At 39.2% G+C, this 21,988-nt stretch overlaps 1 protein-coding gene across 4 annotated transcripts in view; it reads left to right on the top strand.

The window, feature by feature from the left end:
- The window catches only part of prdm5 (PR/SET domain 5), a 113,522-nt gene that overhangs the window by 47,161 nt on the left and 44,373 nt on the right, over positions 1 to 21,988 (top strand). For 2 of the 4 annotated variants that reach the window (XM_016994111.2, XM_062983585.1), the window contains 4 exons: positions 4,051 to 4,135; positions 5,984 to 6,141; positions 17,073 to 17,162; positions 19,786 to 19,879. In XM_016994111.2, coding sequence (XP_016849600.2) covers positions 4,051 to 4,135; positions 5,984 to 6,141; positions 17,073 to 17,162; positions 19,786 to 19,879 — 427 coding nt within the window. Of the gene's footprint in view, positions 1 to 4,050; positions 4,136 to 5,983; positions 6,142 to 17,067; positions 17,163 to 19,785; positions 19,880 to 21,988 lie in introns of all 4 variants that reach the window. The other 2 variants (XM_062983586.1, XM_062983587.1) reach the window with 2 other exon arrangements.

Here is a 21,988-nt window from a genome sequence, read left to right as displayed (position 1 = left end):
CTGCTGGCTATGGGCCTTGATCATTTTCACTAGTGTTTTGTTCAGGTTTTCTACTAGGCCATTCGTTTGCGGATGATAAGGTGTGGACGTTAGGTGTTTAATTCCGCACAACTCTAATAACTTCTTCATTAGCCGCGAGGTGAACTGAGTCCCCAGGTCTGACACAAGCTCTCTGGGAAATCCAGTCCTTCCCCAAATTGATAACAGCGCATTGGCTATGGTGGAAGTTTCAATATTGGTCAAAGCCACTGCATCTGGATACCTGGTTGCATAGTCTATTACTGTGAGGATATATTTGTATCCTCTCCGACTGGGCTTATACAAAGGACCAACTAGATCAATCCCTACTCTGAAAAAGGGTTCCCCAACAACCGGCATGGGAACTAAAGGAGCTTTGGTCTTATCTCTTCCCGTGCTAAACCTTTGGCAAGTATCGCACGACCTGCAAAACTCCTTGATATGTTGATACATGCCAGGCCAGAAAAAGTTCTTGCTGATTCTTTGGGTGGTTTTTCTAACCCCCAAATGCCCTCCTTGTGGATTGTCATGGGCCACATCTAACAGTTGTTTCCTGTAGTTTACAGGTACCACTATTTGGGTACGTGTTTCTGGCTCATTCAAAGTCTTATGGCTTGTACTTTTCCTGTATAAAACTCCCTCCTTAAGTACGAACTTAGGAGTTTTACTTTCTTCTGTTCCTGTGGCGCTCTGAGCTTGCAAGAACAAAGGTTGTAATGTTTCATCTGCTAGCTGCTCTCGCAGTATCTCTTGTTTTCCCTCTATTCCGCTGACCAACTCAATGATGCTCGAACTAGACTCAGGAAGTTGCTCTGAGCTAGCTTGGATGGTCAAACACTTGGCTTTTGGAGTGTGGACCTCCATGTTGCCTTCATGTTTATCAGCTTCTTTCTGCCAATTCCTAACTTTTCCATTTAAATCATTCCCAATCAAACATTTGTATGGGATATCCGCGCAGACAGCGAAGTCCCATAATCCTTCCCAGCCTTTGTACTTGATGGGTAAGGATACTACAGGGGTTGGTATCGACGGACCTATCCCCTTTAAATTTATCTCTGAAGAGGGATGTTGGTATCTCTGTGGGACCACTTCAGGACGTATAATACAGACATCCGACCCAGTGTCTCTCCATCCCTGCGTGTGTATCTCATCTATGGCAATAGATTCTAAATAGTCTTCAGAGACTTCTCTTGAAAGGATAAATAAACATTGTTTTTCTTTTGGCCTCGCATCAGGGCTTCTAGACTTAACTTCAGGTTCCACTTCTTGTTCTATTGGAGCTCTATTTACAAAGAAAGTAGACCTGTCTTTCTTGATTAAGTTACATTGATATCTAAGATGCCCTGGCCTTCCACAATGGTAACATTTTATCTTTTCCTCAGGCCTGGCTTGGCCTGCAACTGCCTCATGCTTCCTATAGGCGGTGTTTTCTCCTGAACCTCCCCTTTGCATCTGTGTGCGTGCGTGAGGGTAAAACGTCGGCTTTAGAGGTTTTTTCTCTTTTGGTTCTTCCTCCTTCCTAAAACCTTCTTTCAAGGTAATTAGCTGGTCAATCATAACTGCAGCTTCGTTGGCTGTCTTTGGGTTTCGGTCTTGAATTAGCCATCTGTATTCTGAGGGAACTAGGTGAAAGAGCTGCTCCAGCTTCAATAGTTCCTTAAGTTGCAGAAAGGAATCTACTTCAGAAGTCCTCACCCAGCTGTCAAAGTATTGAGCTTGCTTTGAAGCAACTTGCGCAAAACTTTGGTGTCTGTCCCTCTTTAAAGTTCTGAACTTTAATCTGTAAAATTCAGGCGTCAACTGAAACTTTTGTTGTACCTGCAGTTTAAACATCTTATAATCTCTGTGAGTGTCTTCAGCCATATCACTATATATTTCCAGAAGCTTTCCACTAATTTGTGGCCTCAGATATAACATCCATTTGTCTTCACTCACTTCAAAATCTTTACAGCACCTTTCAAAGGATATAAGGAACTTTTCTATATCATCTTCCTTGTTATATCTGGGAAACCTTTTTAAAATTACATCAGGTGCTTCAGCTCTCAAATCCCCTTCTTGGGTATTAGCATGAGGTTGAGAGTGTGTCAATCTTTGCTTCTCCAAATCTATTTCCATTCTCTTCAACTCTAATTCTTTATCCTTCTGCAGTTGCCATCGTTTTTCCTCCCATTCTCTCTCTCTTTGCTTATCCTCCAATTCTAATTTTCTCAATTCAATTTTATATTTAAGGGTTTCCCTTGTCTCAGGGGTTTGCTCAGAGTCCGAACTATCTCCTTGGTATTCACTAGCCTCTCCTGCTAACTTCTTCTGTTTCCTGGTGGCCATTTCCAGACAAGTTTTACCTCAGCCCTTTTACCTAAAGCTGATCTCCGGCACCAAACTAACCTTTGCCAAACGAATTTCAGGCACTGAATCAGTTCTTGTTACACGGATCCCAGGCACTGAATCAGTCTTTGTTACACGTATCCCAGGCACTGAATCAGTCTTTGTTACACGGATCCTAGGCACTGAATCAGTCTTTGTTACACGTATCCCACCGCTCGCCACCAAAATGTGAAGACTTGATGTGATGACAGGGATGGAATCTTTTTGGATCCCACCACTGCCACCAAAATGCGAAGGATTCACCTTCTACCTCTACGTGTTCCACTTTTCTATATTATCGCTGCCACCACCTTTGAAAGATGCTTTGCTCAAATAATAAGCAACATTTGAAGAAACAGTAACTTGTTTATTTATAGCACAAAGCTTGATGGTTGCAAGAATGTTATAACTTGAGGTGAACGATGTTACTTCTGTACAGTAAGTGTTGCAAGATTTCTCAATAGTTTCACTGAGCTTAGTATGGTATCAGCTTTATATTACTTGTTTCTTTCAGTTAGGAATACTGTCCTTCTTGAACTTAGTTGACCTGTACCTGATCAAACTTGGATTGGGGAGTTTAACTGGTTAACCCTAGTCCTCCTTGACTTAGGGATATAGCCTCAGCTCTTTAGTTATTCCTACTAAAGGCTCAGCAACTTTAATTTTAGCCCTTCTCCGCTAAAACTCTCTAGCTGCTCAACTTCCTCCCACAATCTCTTTTTTTCGATCACACTCCTTTCTCACTGAACAGAACCAACTGCTCTGCTCAACCGACAAACTCCAACTGCCCAATTCCAACTGCTAAATTTTGAATTCTAAGGCTTCCACCAGCAAGGTGAAGCCACGCCCCTTTTCCTGGCCATGCCTTAGAGGCTCCCAGCTTCTGTATAAGAATAACTGAAATATATAACCTTAAACAGTCAACCTAAACATAGCAATCATGAATAAAACACAATGATCATGACATCTTTACACTCATCTACAAGGACTACATCAGTTCTTGTGTGTTGCTACACCAACCTCACTCATCATGAGTGATAGCTTCTCATATAAATTATTGCACTGTGAATTGATTGAGAAAGTAGAACTCATGCCCTAGCAACATTGATGCAGAGAAATGGGACTCAACAAATTACTAGCCTTGCTCTAGAAAGTTTAAAAGATAGGTTCTGTGCAGGCACTGGATTTGAGCACCTAAACAACCAAAGCTCCAGATAAGCAATTTTTTTTCTTTTCAGGGTTAATGTGTATAACTGAAATGTACAAAGACATATTTTTAAGCTTCATTTTCATAGCACATAGTTTGATCTTCCAAAAGAAACATTTTCCAAGAATAAAAGCTCTGTTTCTCATACCATTTTAATGTAGAATAGATTTATTATTCTGAGATAATACTTTCCTGGTGGCCACTATATATTCCAGAGGAGTTCCATTTATGCAAATGCAGTTGTTGCTGTGAATTGTGGATATTACTAATATGTGCACACTGAAATGAACTTTTAATTCTGGAGATATGTGGTTGTTAAGGAAGGGATAATTCTGGTAGGAAGTATATTAGCATAACTCTGAGCTAAGAAACAATTACTCTGTGGAAATGTTCTTCTATAGCTTAAATTGTGCGTTCTTGTGTAAGTTGCATACTTAATTACCCTTAATACTTTATTGCAGGTTCATGAGATCTTTGAGTGTCAGGAATGTGACAAGAAATTTATTTCAGCTAACCAGCTAAAACGTCATATGATAACACACTCAGGTAAGTGAAAAAAGAACAACCATATCCCCCTACCCCATCATTAAATTCAAACATCACCTATTGCTTGGTTTTATATCTATCTTAAAATACTATACATGTTTTAATATGGTGCTTGGGGCTAATTAACAAAGCAACTAGTAGTGCAATCATGTGCTGGCTGGAGGGGGCAAGGAATGGGCAGCAGAACTCTTTCGTTGGCTGAGGTTCCTGTGCTGGTGTAACCATATTTGCTGGTGATTTCAGAGATAAGCTGGTATCTGAGGTCCTCTGGCAGAATAATAGAAAGAGGTGGAGAAGGGTAGAAGAAGGAAGGATTAGACCAGATCCTCCAAGCTTCCTCTCTCTGAGGGAAAAAGCCACTATCTTGCTTACTGTTAGGTGAAGATAATCCTAAGTAATTTTCCACATTCCTAGGTTGGGAGGGTTTTGGATCCAACAAATCTTTAGATTTACTGGTGTTGGCTCCGCTGAATTTCAGCCACCTTCGTGAATTTGGATTGTCCTCAAAAATAGGCCTTTATGAAGCTATTTTGTAGTTGTTTAGACTAGCTTCGTTTTCTTGGATTTAAGATGATTGAAATATTGGCATTGCAGTCTTAAAGTATTCCTTGTAATGTATGCTGCCATGTTAGAGTGCTTGCAGTTGATAGCTGCTTAAAATAATGTATCTTTCAGTCTACAGTGGAGTTCAGTTTCCATGTATAAGCTTAATACCTTACATTTAATCATTTGTACATTACCTTCTTGGAAGCCCAGAGTTTATTATACATCCTTCTCCTTCTTTATCTACAGTCCCATTCCACTTTGTATACTTTTGAGATTTCCTTCCAGCAAGAGCTCTTTGATTGAAAAATGATCAAACTGTTTTTATGAACAAATCCAAAAGGGTTTTTGGATAATGTAACTGATGCGCAGGTGACTTGTAGAAATAGCAGTATTCATGGACTGAGTCTGTCAGTATAGATATGAAGTGGATGGGACTTAAATTATATGTATTTGTATTGACAAGGGGTTTCATCATTTCAAGAATGTAACATGTCTCACTAGAGGTGGCAGAAACATCAACTGAATATCCTATGCTAAGATATTGTGGTACTCTGCTTAGATCTTGATGAATGTGACAAAGAAAAAATTTTTATAATCATTGCAAGAGTTACTATATTTTCTGATCAGGCTCTACTACTTATTTCTCTTCATTACACACTGATATTTTGACAGCTTTCATTTAGTAACTGGGAACAAATTGCACCCAGGTTATTTAAAGTATGGTTTTATATTGCCATCTTTTCAACATGGTAAACATCTTTGGTTTTATCTGTTGATTCCATGTCACTGCAGAGAAACAAAGATTGGCTTATTAGAGGCAATTAGCTAGCAGTTGAGATTTTGGATTAGAATGTTGTAGTGTTAGATTCAACTAGCAGATGCAACATGCAAATTTACACATACCAACTTTTTAAAATGAAAGCAAATATACTATGTATATTGTTAATTAAGTTTTAACATTTTACACTGTCATGCCCTCTTTCATACTTGCAGTTTGGAACAGGCTTTCCTTCTTTGAAGTCATTCTCTTTTGATTTAAGCTATTTAATCAGAGTTTAGTTTTTACCATGATTGTTGCAAAGAACGTGCCAATTTCTCGAGATGCGCTATGCTTACACTTTATGAAGCAACTTAACTGTGTAATGTAAAGGGCATTAGATGTCTTTCTAATTGGTTTAATTGTAATTGGGTTGACTTCATTGCCAGAAATCTTTCCAAGGAGATGGCTGTCTCTGCCTTTCATCTTCTAACCCTGTATAAACAGGAGATTAAATGTCCCCCCTCCCCACTCATTTTCTGCAGAAAAACGCCCCTACACCTGCGAGGTTTGCCATAAGTCCTTCAAACGACTTGATCAAGTGACTGCACACAAAATTATACACAGTGAAGATAAACCCTATAAATGCAAGCTTTGTGGAAAGGGATTTGCCCACAGAAATGTTTACAAGAATCACAAGAAGGTAAAAAAGACCATAAGAAACCACTCTGCTGTTGTTGTTTACAGCTCTGCCAGGCTTAGATTTACAGCTGTTGCTCATTTCAGTGATGGATCAGTACGCTTTGGCATGCTTAGAAATACGAGCTTTGAATCTTCAAAAATATATTAGCTAGTGTTCTGTTACAAATCACCTAGATAGCAATATAATAGATTCCTGGTTATTGTTTGGTGTTTCTTTTAATCAACCCAAACTAGTTTTTGTCCTTTGTTTTTTATTTAAAAATGGGAAACCTGTAGTTATATTGCAGTCATTCAGTATCTTTTTGACTACCAAGAGAAGGATTAAAGTTTGAATCGCATTTCAATTGAAGGGCTAGTGGTGGAAGAAAGTCTGTCCTGAAAGGATAGCGGAACTTCACACTCAGCCTCTGCTAAGAGACCCCTAGCTGTGTGCTTTAAGCTCCAATCTGCCTGCCCTAATTTCAATAATGCCTGTCATTACGGTTGACCCTGGGTTACTTTTTCAATGGCATGGCTGCACCCTTGACTGCTGCTGCTTCAGAATTGCGACTGTAAAAAATTATCTGGCTGGTTTCCTGCTTAGTCTTTAGAACTCTCCTGCTTATTCCCTCTTTTCCCCTCCCTCCTCCTGACACTTGATGAAACAGATATACCAATACTTACATATTTTTCACAGTTTGGCTCATGTTATATGCCATCTGGGAATTTGGCACCGGATCTTTGCACCATCTTTTGTAATTTTAGCCATAAATCATATGAAAGTAATAATAATAACCAGAATGCTTCTTGCAGGGTGAAACAACGCTGACTGTTCTTTCTAACGCAGACAGGATGCTTGAGCTTGTTGAAAGACAGAGCAACTTGCATACACAGTGCAATCATAGCTTGCAGATGTAATGGCTGTATGTATATTGGTGTGTACACACAGAGAGATACACAGTTCAAAAGGGGGCTGTATTTACATGCCAATGTATAAAAATCCTCTGAGCAGTTGCCTCTGAATTTAAAGAAAACAGAAAGCAAATATTATTTGTTTTTCCTATTTTGGAGGGGGGTTTTTTTTGGAAGCATTCATTAAAGTATTTTATTCATGACCCAAAGTATGATCTATACTTACTTGACCTCTCAAAGATTAGCAATCATTTTGAAAAGGCTGCAGTTTAGCTGCAGGACTAAGTCCACAGAAGTGTATTTTCATATTCAAGGTATTAGGAACTAATTCTAGCATCTTTTATTGAGCTGGACCCCTTCATTAGATTCTGGGGTGCTAGGTTTGACTTCTGGTGTTAACTTAGCCTTCAAGTTAGAAATCTTGTGTTCTACCAGCAACTCTCAATTTACAAAGCAGGGTGTTTACTTGGGGTCTCTTAGGGGTAAATCCAGTTGCAACTTATAACTTATTCTTGTTATGTGCCCTCAACAGGTATAAAATGGATGCTGCATACAGACCAGTTGTTTCCCAAAGGGACATAGCCTACTTTCTGCTCATTTATGAGGCAACCCATCACTGTTTGTTAAATGGAAATATGATAGAAAATATTTTGTGCAGATAAATAATTTATTGATATAAATCTTAATACCTTTATCATGTTAACCTATTTCTCATAGCTCTAAGAAAATTTGAAAAGAGCCAGCATGATGTAATGTTTTGAGCATTAGACTGTGACTTGGGAATTTGAATCCCCACTTGGTTGTAGAAACCCACTGAGTGACCTTGGGTAAATCACTGTTTTAGTTTCAGAAAAAGGCAAAGGCAAACCTTCTCTGAACATATCTTGCCAAGAAATCCCTGCAAGAGGTTCACCTTAAGGTTGCCCTATAGACACATGTCAAGCAAAATGGACCCCTCCAGCTTTTATAAATTGCACAGAATGAGCAAATGTGTTAGCTTTGCCTAATTAATTCTGTATTTGCAAGTTGCCCTGTAAGACAAAAGCCAATTATGGTACTGATTCCACCATACTTGCAATAGTTTGGCTCTTTCTCTGAAGTTTTTGCCAGTTTTAGGCACTCTCGGGCTATGAATATTCTGTATAGTGTACAACTAAAACTTCTTTAAAAGTAGATAATCCTCCTGCAATGCCCCCCTCCCCCCCCCCGGTTGTTCCATATTTGTAAAAGTATATAAGAATTGCTATCAACAGCAGGAAATGAACTACAGTGTTTCTCACAGAAGCCCGAGTATCTCAGATTTCTTTTTTCTCTTTTAATCCTTATGGTTTCAGAGATAAGACTGGAGAAACATGATAGCAATATGGGCTGAAAGCTCAGAAACCAGATGGCAAGTAAAAATGAACTGTAATTCATCCGTTTTCAATAAGATTTCTAAACCTCTTAGTTTTAGGCTTAGAATGAAAACGTTATAGCTTCTTTTGAGTTTTGCATTTGAAGTTAACAATTATGAAGTAAGAATATATTCATGATAGAGTTAAATATATAGCATCCAAGAATAACAATACTTGATGACTATGCTGGCTGTCTGGAAATAAAGAAACCAGTATAATATCTCCCGTTTTGTCCACGAGCTGGTTGTAACTAGGATTGCCATATCTCAGGATTTTATAGGTTATCTTCAATTGAGAAACAAGAGTGCAAATTCTCCAGTTTTGGTGGGTTCTCTGGTCAAAAAAGGGCTACGTGCAAATTTCCAGCTCACTTTTCTACATTATCTGAGGCTGAACGTACCTTCTTAATGTACTTCTGTTAATAGTCATTTTGGCAGAAGGATTCATTTCTTACACCACATCTGCATTCATCCTCAAGACAGAAGTAAATAGACTAAGATTAAGAACCTCATCACACTGATGAGCCCCCCCCCCATCCCGTTTTGCCAGCAATCACTGGCGAAACAGGAGATGCACATGGTGACTTGCTATGAGCCATGTGCCCTCCCTCCTTTCCCTATCACATAGGGGAAGGGTGGCAGAATCAGGCCAAGGAACGTTGGTGCGTTGGCGCTTTCCCCATCAGACGGGGAAAGTGTAAAAAACATATATAGCTCCATCAGAACTGGCCAAAATATGGGAGATTCACAGTGGTGTCGCGGAAGCTTCTTTCAGTGCTTCCTTGCCACTTCTCCCACTGATGGGGCGGAGACATGGCCTGTGTCATCTGATGGGATATATCTGGATCTGTGGGCGAAGAGGAGCCCCAGCATGATAAGGGGCAACCCCCCCCCCCCCCCGTGATGAGATGATAGGTGTTCCTTGTCACATATCCCCAAGTGAGATATCCCCTTGATCTGGAAACAGCCATTAGCTAAGATTTCTGTCTTATGTAATTTCTAAACAGGAAAATATGTGTGCGAATGGCAAGCTGTGAACAACTGTGACCAGTACTTAATGCATAATGCTTAATAACATCAGAAGCAGCTATCCCTAGATATTAGGTTTAGACTCAGAAACCATAGGGCCTAGGGCAATTCTGAACTGGTATTCCTATTTAGAACTGAAAGTAGATATCATATGTTAATTATTAGAGCCACATTTGTTGGTTATGTGTTTGGTGGCCATGTGGAACTGGAAATGTTAAAGAGGGAAGTAACCAGAAAGATCAAGGGGCTGAAACCATTCTTTTGCATTTATTGTAATTATTAGGATTTTTGTGTGATAAAAAGGCTACTAGTTGCCTGTGAGGTGATCAGGCAAGGCACCTCATCCTGGAATGATGGGATGACAAGTGGCCCTTCTTGGACCATGAGCTAAACCAGTAAAAGGCATGTAGGTACACAGACCAGATGAATCATAGAATAGTAGAGTTGGAAGAGACCTCATGGGCCATCCATGAGACTGTATATCATTGTTTGTGGTTTGGAAAAAGTACATTGGAAGTAGACTGGGTAGTTCCATCAAAGATCCTTTTCTGTTTGGCTCATATTTTATGCCCTCTGGGATTATATCTAACAAATGAGTGTGTCCAGCTTTTAAAATAAAGTATACCATAGTTTAGCTTGTTCCATACACTATGTCACTTACAGCTTCTCCCTTTGACCCCAGTTTGGCGCTGTTACCAAAAGTGAGCAATAATGGCTGGTGGCCCCATGATGATAAGGAAATATACCTGTTCCAAGTTTGAGCTTTAAATGAGGTGTCCAAGATGCTAAATCTTAATCCTGAAAATAAGATCAGCGTCCTTCACAGTTCAGAGTAAAACCTGGATTCACCATTTCACTACATGAGAACTACCAGTTGCTCTTGAGAGTACATAAAGTGATAGGGGAGAAGTGCATGAAGCATTGGACTAGGAATAAGTTGGGCAGCAGAGGGCAGGTGCAGTTCCTCTCAACTGTAATTCATTGTAAAATTTAGCTAATTGCCTTTTAAAATGCAAAGCAGATGAATGATTAAACACATAATGTCTAAGGTTGGTTCTACATTGCCATATGATGCAATTTGAAAATGCATTATATGGTCAGTGAAGACCCATATAATGCCGGTCAGTGCAGGTATACTTCATTATTTGAGTTTACACTGACCATACAATGCAGATTCAAATTTTGTGTAATCTCCTTTGCTCTTGTTTTGTATTTACTCTTCATTTATAATAGGTCAGAGCCTAGGGTTCAGGTCTGTACTTCCAGGTAAGCTTTAACCTGGGTGTAGAAGCAAGTTATTAGTAGCATCCAAATGCACCATCCTTACTATTGTTACAACACACCTCCCAAATTTAGTACAAAAGGTTCTTCATTTTGACAGAAGTTAAGATAAGCACAACTCAAATCAAGCTTTATTTTGCGAGATTTCTTTAGGGGAAAGAAATAGCTTAGTGATAACACATTTTTTGTGTGTATACAGTTCAGTTTCTTTTTTCTAGTAATTGTTTTCCGATAACTGAATAAATTACTGGTCAGACAATGTGAAATCTGGAGTTAGAACAGAGCTGAAAAATTACTTTTAAAAGGTAAATAAGGATGTATAGTTCTGTTTTTTTAGTATCAAAAAGATTGTTTTAAGAATGAAAAACAGGATATTGAGATTGTGCCCTTTTGGAAGAAAATTATATGCTTTGGGGAAAGATTGCTTTTGAAACTTACCAGTATTTTGTGGCTGTATAATCTGGTGATATGTTGAAGTGTTAGAATAAAATACTCTTGGCTGACACAAGTGCTTGAATAGTTTCCAGGTTTATGCAGTGCTGTAATTGATGTAGTTGGACATGGCATTTTTATGATAAGGATTTGATGATTTCAACTCACTCAACCATGTGTAAGTTACTAGGCACTTTGACTGGAATGTTGCTTGAATGATAAAATTGTTAGCGATTGAGATCTTAATTATTCACACTTTAATTTTTATGTATTGCAAGAGTTCCATTTAAAACGTTAAGAAGTACAATTTGTAAGAAAATGGAGGTACTTGTTAAGGACCCAGCTAGGCATAATATTATTATTATTTGAAACACAACAAGATGAGTCCACAGCAGACACTGCTGGCTGTTGTATTGGATCACACGTCAGACACTTCCCAAGTGTCTAGGACTGTGTGAGGTATCAGCAAATAATGCGTGCAGATCCCAGTAAGGTGGCCTTCTGCAGATGGTAATTTTGTGAGCGCTGATTGTGTTTAAGTGCAGGCCAAGGTCTTTAGGCACTGCACCCAGTGTGCCGATCACTACTGGGACCACCTTGACTGGCTTGTGCCAGAGTCTTTGCAATTTGATCTTTAAATCCCCATATCGTGTCAGCTTTTCCAGTTGTTTCTCTTCAATCCTGCTGTCACCTGGGATTGCAATCGACAATCCATACTTTGTTTTTTAACACGATAGTGAGGTCAGGAGTATTGTGCTCCAAAACTCTGTCTGTCTGAATTCGGAAGTCCCATAGTAGCTTGGCATGTTCATTCTCTGTAACTTTTTCCGGCTTGTGATCCCACCAGTTCTTTGTCGCAGGCAGATGGTATTTGTGGCACAAGTTCCAATGAATCATCTGAGCAACTGTGTTATGTCTCCGCTTGTAGTCTGTCTGTGCGATCTTCCTGCAGCAGCTGAGGATGTGATCTATTGTTTCATCTGCTTCCTTGCAGAGTCTACATTTGGGATCTGTCGTCGACTTTTCAATTTTGGCTTTGATGGCATTGGTTTTAATGGCTTGTTCTTGGGCTGCCAGAATCAGGCCCTCCGTCTCTTTTTTTCAAAGTTTCATTTGTGAGCCACAGCCATGTTTTTTCTTTGTCAATTTGGCTCTCAATTTTATTATTGTATTATTATTATTATTATTATTATTATTATTATTATTATTATTATTATATTGTATGACACAGCAAACAAGATAGCTATGCTGGATTTCGTATCACAAAATCACAAGTCGAACACCTCCCAAGTGTCTAGGACTGTGTGATGTATTTTCGGATGATGTGTGTAGATCCCAGGAGGGTGGTCTTTTGCAGTTGGCAGATCGTAATTTTGTTAATGTCTATTGTTTCCAAATGCCGGCTGAGATCTTTTGGCACGGCACCCAGTGTGCCCATCACCACTGGGACCACCTGTACTGGTTTCTGCCAGAGTCTTTGAAGTTCAATCTTGAGATCCTGATAGCGGCTGAGTTTTTCCTGTTGTTTTTCGTCAATGCGACTGTCACCTGGGATCAATGATCCAAACCTTTTTCTTTTCCACAACTGTGAGGTCTGGTGTGTTGTGTTCCAGAACTTTGTCAGTCTGCATTCAGAAGTCCCACAGTATCTTTGCGTGCTCATTTTCCAATACTTTTGCAGGTTTGTGATCCCATCAGTTGTTTACTGCTGGGAGGTGGTACTTGAGGCATAAGTTCCAATTAATCATTTGGGCCACATAGTTATGCCTCTGTTTGTAATCTGTCTGTGCAATTTTCTTACAGCAGCTGAGGATATGATCAATGGTTTTGTCGGTTTCCTTTTACAGTCTGCATTTTGGGTCATCAGCTGATTTTTTGATCTTGGCCTTAATTGCATTTGTTCAAATTGTCCAGTTCCGCCTGTGTCCAATTTATAATGCCAGGAGTATATCTTATGATAGGTATGGCCCAGGTGTTTATGGCCTTGATGGTGTTGCCTCCATTGAGCTTGCTTTTGAGAATTTTTCTGACCCTTTGTGTGTATTCTTTACTGACCACAGTTTTCACATGTTCATGCTTGATGATGTCCAGCTGTAGTATGCCCAGATATTTATAGGCCTCTGGCTGGTGACACTTTATTGTTTGGCCATTAGGCATATTTATGCCCTCACTTGCAGTGATTTTTCCCTTCTTCAATGCCACTGTTGAACATTTGTCCAAACCAAACTCCATGCTGATATCAGTGCTAAAAATTCAGACAGTGTTAGTCAGAGACTGGATTTCAGTTTGCGTTTTCCCATATAGCTTCAGGTCATCCATGTACATCAGATGCGAAATTTTGTGAGATATTTTAGGTGTTTGATAGCCAAGGTTTGTTTTTTGTAAGATTGTTGACAAGAGGGATCATGGCAATAATGAAAAGCAGAGGGGACAATGAGTCTCCCTGGAAAATTCCTCTTCTGATGTTGACAAGTCCATAGCTTTCGTTTCCAACAAACAGTTCAGTTTTCCAGTCCTTTCCAGTTGTTGTTGTTGTTGTTGTTATTATTATTATTATTTCTTACCTGACTCTCATGGCTTCTACTAAAGCAATGCTTCTCAATCTCTTTAATGTTATGGATTGACATGTTTGGTCTGATATAGGATATTTGTACTATGTTATTGCCATATCTGCATAATTTCATGGAAACTTAGTACAGATTGTAAAGTGATAGCTTTTTGGATCAGTATTAATACATGTATTCAAAACATCCTAAGAAACTGAAATATCTTATTGTGAGATCTGACAAATGTTAATTCTTGTGCTTATTTTTTTTAAATTGTAAAATTGGATAAGAAATGTGTCTAAAGTAATTGTGAATATGAAATAGTTATTCAACTGTTTCATATTTACAGTCGCTGCTTAGTCACAATTTTAGTGCTATTGCCATGATGAAAAGGGCCTCCCTCCTTTGTTCAGTTTATTTTCCTGGGCATCAGCATTCTGCTGATGGTAAGAGTATGCGTGAATGATGGATGGCGTTTCTATCAGGCTATTGTGAGTTGGACCAAGATATGTTACTTCATTACCCTGCTTCCCCAAAAATAAAACAAGGTATTATATTTTTTGCTCCAAAAGATGTGTTAGGGCTTGTTTTCAGGGGCAGTATTATTTTATCTATGGCTTATTTTTTAAATTGGGCTTATATTTAGAGCATCCTCAGAAATGCTGAAAAATCATGTTAAGTATAAGACCTACCCTGAAAATAAGACTTAAGTATAAAATGATTTAGGATTCCAGCCCCTCTTTTCTTAATGTTGCATATATAAATTGTTAAAAATATCTCCAAGGAGCAAAAATAAAGTAGGAAAAATAGAAAGTAGCTGTAATAGAAAAAGAAAATTCATGCTGCTTAGATATGTAGTAGTAGTAGTGATGAAGAACTTCCTAAGAAGACTGATCGAATGAATTTAAGAATGTAAAACTTATTTTCTTTCATAATGTTTTACCAACAAAACTATCTCAGTTTGGCTTATGATTCTTTTAAAGCCCACAACAATCATAAGAGTAATGCAGTGTAAAAATAAAAGGCATTGAAAAATTCTACAAATATTTTTCATGAAGCACTGAAACATAAAATACAGTAGAGTCTCACTTATCCAAGCTAAATGGGCCGGCAGAAGCTTGGATAAGCGAATATCTTGGATAATAAGGAGGGATTAAGGAAAAGCCTATTAAACATCAAATTAGGTTATGATTTTACAAATTAAGCACCAAAACATCATGTTATACAACAAATTTGACAGAAAAAGTAGTTCAATACGCAGTAATGTTATGTTGTAATTACTGTATTTACGAATTAGCACCAAAATATCACAATACATTGAAAACATTGACTACAAAAATGGCTTGGATTATCCAGAGGCTTGGATAAGCGAGGCTTGGATTAGTGAGACTCTACTGTAAATGTAAGCAGAGAGCAACCTCACACTTATAGGCATCCCACTTCAATTTCATCCATTGAGGGCACTTTGAAAATGTTGCTCTGGTTAGATACCTATGGGAAAAGAAGCTTCTTTAGCAAATCTGGTTTGAAATAATTTAGAACTTTAAACCAACAGGATTGGTTTAAATGTCAGTGCCATTGATAAAATTCTATTATCACTCCCTGTTGGTATCATAGTCATTAGCCGATTTAAGAATAAATTACATTTCTGAATTATTTTCAGAGTTAGGTTTAGATACAACGCAGCGCAACAATCCAACCAAGATCCAACTGTTGCCAGGCTATCTTAGCATGTAGATTGTAGTTAGTAATCAGCCCAGGGTAATAAAAGGTGCTTTTAAGGTGGTTCAGCTTATAGTGATGGACCGCAAATTGGACACCCGATCCTTAAGGGGGAGTGTGATCCACTGCAGAGCAGTTTAAACACCACTCAAATTGGCAGGTGAACCACCAACACCATTGCCAACTCTGAATTGAGTTTCCCTGTCTCAGGCACCAGTTCAGGATGTATACTGCGTTGTCTGGATTAGATATACAAAAGGAAACTCAGACAGGAATACCCCTAATGACCTCCAGTGATGACATGTAGACATTAAAATAAGATGTGGGGGAAAATGGACTAATTGCCATGAAGCTGAACAATAACTAGATAACCAGGAAGGTGTGGGATCATTTTAAACAGTGCCACCAGTTCCCAGTTCAGTCAGCTTCTCATCATTGATTACAAAACCAAAGAATATTTGCCTATTTGTCTTCAGTGAGGAATGTTGTCTTCCAGTCTTGTGGAACTAGTTGCCTTTCCTTTAGGACTGCTTCCAGAAGCCACTGAATTTATATTTTCAGTCAGGTGCTCATATATATTGCAAACAGCTTTTGGATGCACCACTCTGTTTCCAAACCAACTTGTCATGGAGGGGAGGGCCTTTAGTTCTGAAGAAAAAATTAGCAAGAACCCTGCTGGATGTATAATTAGCACACAGTTTTCTCTGAATCTCTGTAACCACAATCAACAACATTCTGTCTGTATTTAACTGAGAGCCAATTTAAACAATATACCTCACATGTGGAGGCTGATAAAAGCACTTATCCTTTTGCTCTGTGCAGCAGGCATACATTTTAAAGCCTCTTACTCTATGCATTGGCTCTAACTTACATGATCTCTCTAAGCCAAGGTCAGCAATTGACTAGGAGGAACCTTGCTGGTGTGCAAACACTGTGTGTATTTTGGCAACTGCATTGAATAAGAAAGTTCTAAACATTTCTTTCAGTGATGGTTAGTGGTCTAAAATATGAAATAGTTCTTTCAAGGGAGGAAAAACCTGCAAAGGGCTATTAAATGACCATGCAAGGGATACTATGTTAGAATTATTCCAGATGAATACATTATCAAAGGCAGGCTTTGTTTGTTTGAGGGGTGTCACAGTTGAATTAACTAATTTTGATTAGGAATTCCAAATTGATAGCCTATTCATTTGCATTCAGGAGCTACATTTTTGTGCTGAATTCTATTTAGATGTGGATTCATCTCTGCTTGAACGTATTGCCTGTGTTGTCTTGAAAGTTTATTGACATGACAAGAGAGGCATGCCAGAGTTTCCTAATAAGATGGTGGCATTTCCCGTGTTTTAAGGCTTAAAATGTCTAATCACGTTAAAGAATCTAGATCTAGAGAAGTTAGTTTTTGGACTACAGCTTCCCAAATGGTCACTGACTATGCTTACTGAGTAGTTGCAAGATTAGTATCCGTAAAGTAAGTTTTCCAGATAGAAATTGAACCTGATTAAGACCAGGGTAACAGATCACGTATCCCAAATGTGTGTGTAAATGGGAGGGGATTTTAAGCAGGTGGAATTTGCCGTCATGCATGATGCCAAATTAACAGCCCTAGAGACTGAAGCCTTCTATTTATCCACAGAACAGGTGCAGCACAGTCAGCAGCAGTGCAAGCTTCCCCACAGCAAAGTATCATCCAAATCTCTCAGCCCTGTTCTGGAGGATCCACCTGTTGAGGTGAGAAGGTAGTTCAGTCTCTTTATATCCAGACATGATTTGGCTTTTCTATACCAGCTGCTGTTAAGAGTCGTGCTGGTAGTGCTGCCAATGATGTATATTTTGCATAGACGCACAGCAACCTCATAGAAATGGCTTCCAAACTGAGTTTTTTTTCTAGGGGAGGAGTTGCCATATCACTAACTTTATATTAACAAAAAATGACAGCAGGGCAATTTGGATATTTACATTGTTCTACCTGCTTATTTAAGGCAAAAAGTAGGAAGAAAATCCAATGCAAATCCTACGACCTGATATTCTTGGCATGCTTAGGAGCATTGTTTCAAGATAAGGGGGAACTGGAAAAATATTTTGTTTTTAATAAGTTATGCACATTATTGGCTATGCTTTCTTCATTCTCTCATATATATATATATGTGTGTGTGTATCTTTTGCTTGAAAATAGGTGGCTTATTAGCAGTGTCTATGTTTCTCTCAAATACCAAAACACATGCACACACTATTTTATGTATTTTTTTTGCCAAAGTGAAGCTTTTTTACATTAAATAAATAAAATGCATTTATCCAAATAATAATGTAAAATAATATTACAGAAAACAATGCATATTTAATTTCATTAACAAAGCTTCTGTGGTTTGTATCCAGAAAGGCGGCTGTTCTTGCAAATGTACCCACTAATGGATAGTGTGTATATATGCGTAGGGCATGCATGGCCATGCAACATTAAAGTATGGTCAAGATGGAAAAAGGAGGAAGAACAGAAAAACAAGGAGAGGCTGCATCAGTATGCTTTTGCCTGAGCTTATAGGGAAGGGAATGATTTCTCTCCCTCTTCTCCTCTGCCTTGGGTCACTATAAGTTGGAAATTACAGTATTTATTTTATTTATTTATTTACAGTATTTATATTCCGCCCTTCTCACCCCGAAGGCGACTCAGGGCGGATCACAATGGACACATACAAGGCAAACATTCAATGCCATATGAACATAGAGAACATAGAGAACATAGGCAATTTAACCTTCTCCAGCTTCCAGCTTCCTGAGGGTATGCTCAATTCTGGCCACAGGGGGAGCAGCTGCTTCATTATCCACTGTGATGCTGACTTCCTCATTCCAAACATTGCTGGACGATTTTTAATGGTGTTGTAAATTAGTTAAATTAGCCTCCCCACATAGTGATACCTAAATTTCCTACTTGATAGATGCAACTATATTTTGGGTTGCTTAGATCAACAATGAGCAGGGCTATTTTTTTATTTTAATGGTTGGGTGCTCACTCCGCCACGGGCTAGCCTCGAACTCATAACCTCTTGATCATAGTGATTTATTGCATCTGGCTACTAACCAGCCCGCGCCACAGCCTGGCAGATAATATCAAGGCAGATAATCCACAATATCTGCTTTGAACTGTGTTATATGAGTCCACACTGCCATATAATCCAGTTCAATATGGGTTTCGTAGGGCTGTGTGGAAGGGGCCTTTGACCGCATTTGGCTATGAACTACACCTTGAGCTATGATTAATTATATTTTATTATCATTTGGAATTTTTTAAGTTAAATCAAGTATAATATGGAGTCTCTCCTAGAGATTTTGAGTAGTCATAGGCAAGAAGCAAGTTGGCCACCACTACAAAGTTTTTCTTTCACATCTCCTGAATGCAGACCAAATCAAAGTTTACTTGCATCAAGTCTACTTTTGGAAATCCTGCCCCATAGATTAACTGGTAGTTTGTATTGGTGCCTCTTTTGCCACTTTCATGGGCATCAGGCCTTCTCAGCTTTATTTTTCCATTCCATTAAAATTTTGAGGAGCTTATATCTCCCACTACCTTTGAAGTTTTCAAGAATACTGTTCAATTAGAATGCATATGTTTTCAGAGTAATGGTTTTAATTTTTTATTTTTATTAACATATATTTTAAATGTGTTTAAAAAGTGGCAAACAAGTAAGCTGTCTGAGCAATAGCTTAGAAGAAAGGGTGAATATAAATAAAGTGGTTAGCTAGCTGGAACCTGTGGACAAAAGTTCTGGTGTTAAATTCTAATTTCTGTTTCCAAATAACAGACAGATTTTGAATTTAGAATTGAAACTGCCAAAGATGCAGTGGAACAGCTGGCTAAAAACTAGGCTGGAGTTAACTGAGGCAGTGCTATTCTTATACATCTGCATGCAAGATTTGGAAAGTTTTGGGCCTTTCCACACAGCCGTATAACCCAGAATATCAAGGCAGAAAATCCCACAATATGTGCTTTGAACTGAGATATCTGAGTCCACATTGCCATATATTACAGTTCAAAGCAGATAATGTGGGATTTCATTCAGTTGTATAGAAGGGGCTTTTGTGTTTTGGCATCTGGTGAAACACCAAACAAAACCTTAAAGCAAGGACTTTTAAAAAAAACCTGGCTATATTTATATGGACCCCTCTTTATGTAGTATATATCTGCTTAACGCCAACTGCCAATCCCATTAGTGGAGCATGTGGAATTAAGCCTTTTGTAGTTTTTTGTGTTGAAAGAGACAATATCATAACCAAGTCAGCAATGCTAGCTACAATGATTCAATAGTATTTTCTGATTTTTTTCCTGTATAAAATTCTTTGCCTTTTATTTTATCTACAGACTCACTCTGAAGAGAGACCATTTCAGTGCGAGGAATGCAAAGCATTGTTCCGAACCCCATTCTCTCTGCAGAGGCACCTTCTAATACATAACAGTAAGTGATAGTATAAGTCGAGGTTCAGAAACTTATTCCCAAAATCTCTTGTCAAATGGAATACTGAAAAATGGTAGGAGCTTCTTATGTATTTATTTCAGAAATTTATGGCCCCATTTACTTTATAAGAATTGAAAGAATAAAAAATACAGCAATAACACTCAATAAAACAATAGCTGTAAAATATTATGAAACACAGTAAAACAAGTATAGCTTATTCTATTTTTATTTTATTGTCCATAAATGTTCTGTTGTATTTGCAACAGTATGTGGCTGTCTGCAGCTCATAGCATATTTTGAAATGTGTCTAGAATGGTTAAATAGGCCTTAAAAATAAGATTGTACAACTTCTGAACACTGTACAACTTGAAGAATGTCTGAGGGCCCTTCCACACAGCCATAACCCAGAATATTAAGTTAGAAAATCCCACAATATCGTCTTAGAACTGGGTTACTGCCATATATTCCAGTTCAAAGCAAATAATGTGAGATTTTCTGCCTTGATATTCTGGGATATAGGGCTGTGTGGAAGGGCCCTGAGTCCACACTGTCATATATTCCAGTTCAAAGCAGAAAATGTGGGATTTTCTGCCTTGATATTCTGTGTTATTGTGATGACCCATGGGCAATGTAGTCCCATTCCTGGCACTGTGGTGCCAGATGAAGAGGAAAACTTGGGTTTTTCGCCGTTTCAGTCAGAATTGGAACTTTCCCAGCCAGATTTGGAAACCTTGCACCTGCAAGAGATTTGTCTTCCAGAAGTCTGTCAAACAAGCCCTGAGCCTAAATCTCCTACGTTTTCTCGCCATGATTTTTGTAAACAACAGAGAGGAGTCGATCAGGTGTCTCGCAGGAGTGCTAGGATAGCTGCTAAGCATTCAGCTGATTAAGCCTGCTTCCCATGGGAAACTTTAGGGAGTCATGCATCTGGACTCAGAAAATAGCTTTCGTTTCTGGTTCTCCAGAGAACTGCTCTTGGGCGGGAAAACGGGACCCTATTTAGGTGTTTTACCCACAAAGGGATCTTGCGGAGTCAATTCGTCAGCAACCGGAGTAGCGTGTGTGGACAGCTACTCCGCTTCCAAGCCTCCGTTCCTGTCGCCAAGCCTTCGTTCCCAGCTTTGTTTACTCCACGAATCCTGCCTTGCTTTCTAAGACTCAGCCTCGTCTTGTTTCCCGGATTTTGCCAAGAAATTACCACGGATCTTGTTCTTGTTCCTTGTTTCCTTGTTGCCTTGAATCAAGCCTCGTTTTCCCAAGAATCAAGTTACTTCCTAGCCTCGCTCAAGTTCACGGACTAAAAGACCTTGTCATCTCCCCTCACTTTGCCTGGCAAAGTGAGTGTTTCGGTTATTGGATTACAACTTTGGACCTTAATATTTCATATTGGACATTGTTTCTTTGGACTAATTTTGACCTTTCCTGAAAGGTCTATTTCTGGACTATTTCATACACTTGCTTTTATTGACTTTATATATTCCTTCAATAAAGATATTAGTTAGATTCTGGCCTCTGTGTATGGTTATTGGTGCTCTGCAGCCTGGGTCGTGACAGTTTGACTCCGCCACCCTAAGCACCAATTAACCTAGGCCAGTATGTCTACCGGAACCGTGCCGGGTGGCCAGCCACTTAGCTACACCATCGACAAGGACGAAGTGGACCGCATCCGTGACAAGCTCAATGCGCAGGATGGGGAAATAAGGGGTTTGAAGGAGCGCGGAATCCGTCTCCCGGCCATGGCGTTGCCAACCAAGTTTTCTGGAGAAGCTTCTAAGGTTCATGTTTTCCGTCGCCAATGCCAGGCTTACCTAGAGGCCCGTGCTGCCGAGTTTCCCCAAGAAGACATCAAGGTGGCGTGGATTTACAGTCTCTTGGACGGGCCAGCGGCCAACTGGGCGACGGCACTGTTCGACCAAGTCTCCCCACATCTAAGGTCAGCGCAACATTTCTTGGACCACCTTAAGGCGACCTGGGGAATCGAGGACAATTTGGAGGCAGCCGGCCACAAACTCCGGCGCCTCTCCCAAGGGGACAGACCCTTGTCCCAGTACATAGCCGAGTTCCGAGTGCTGGCCCACAACACCGGCTGGAACGATGTAGCCCTCAGAG

Source organism: Anolis carolinensis, chromosome 5, assembly GCF_035594765.1.
Source record: "Anolis carolinensis isolate JA03-04 chromosome 5, rAnoCar3.1.pri, whole genome shotgun sequence".
Lineage (NCBI taxonomy): Eukaryota > Metazoa > Chordata > Lepidosauria > Squamata > Dactyloidae > Anolis > Anolis carolinensis.
This window is presented reverse-complemented; position numbering and strand designations above follow the sequence as displayed.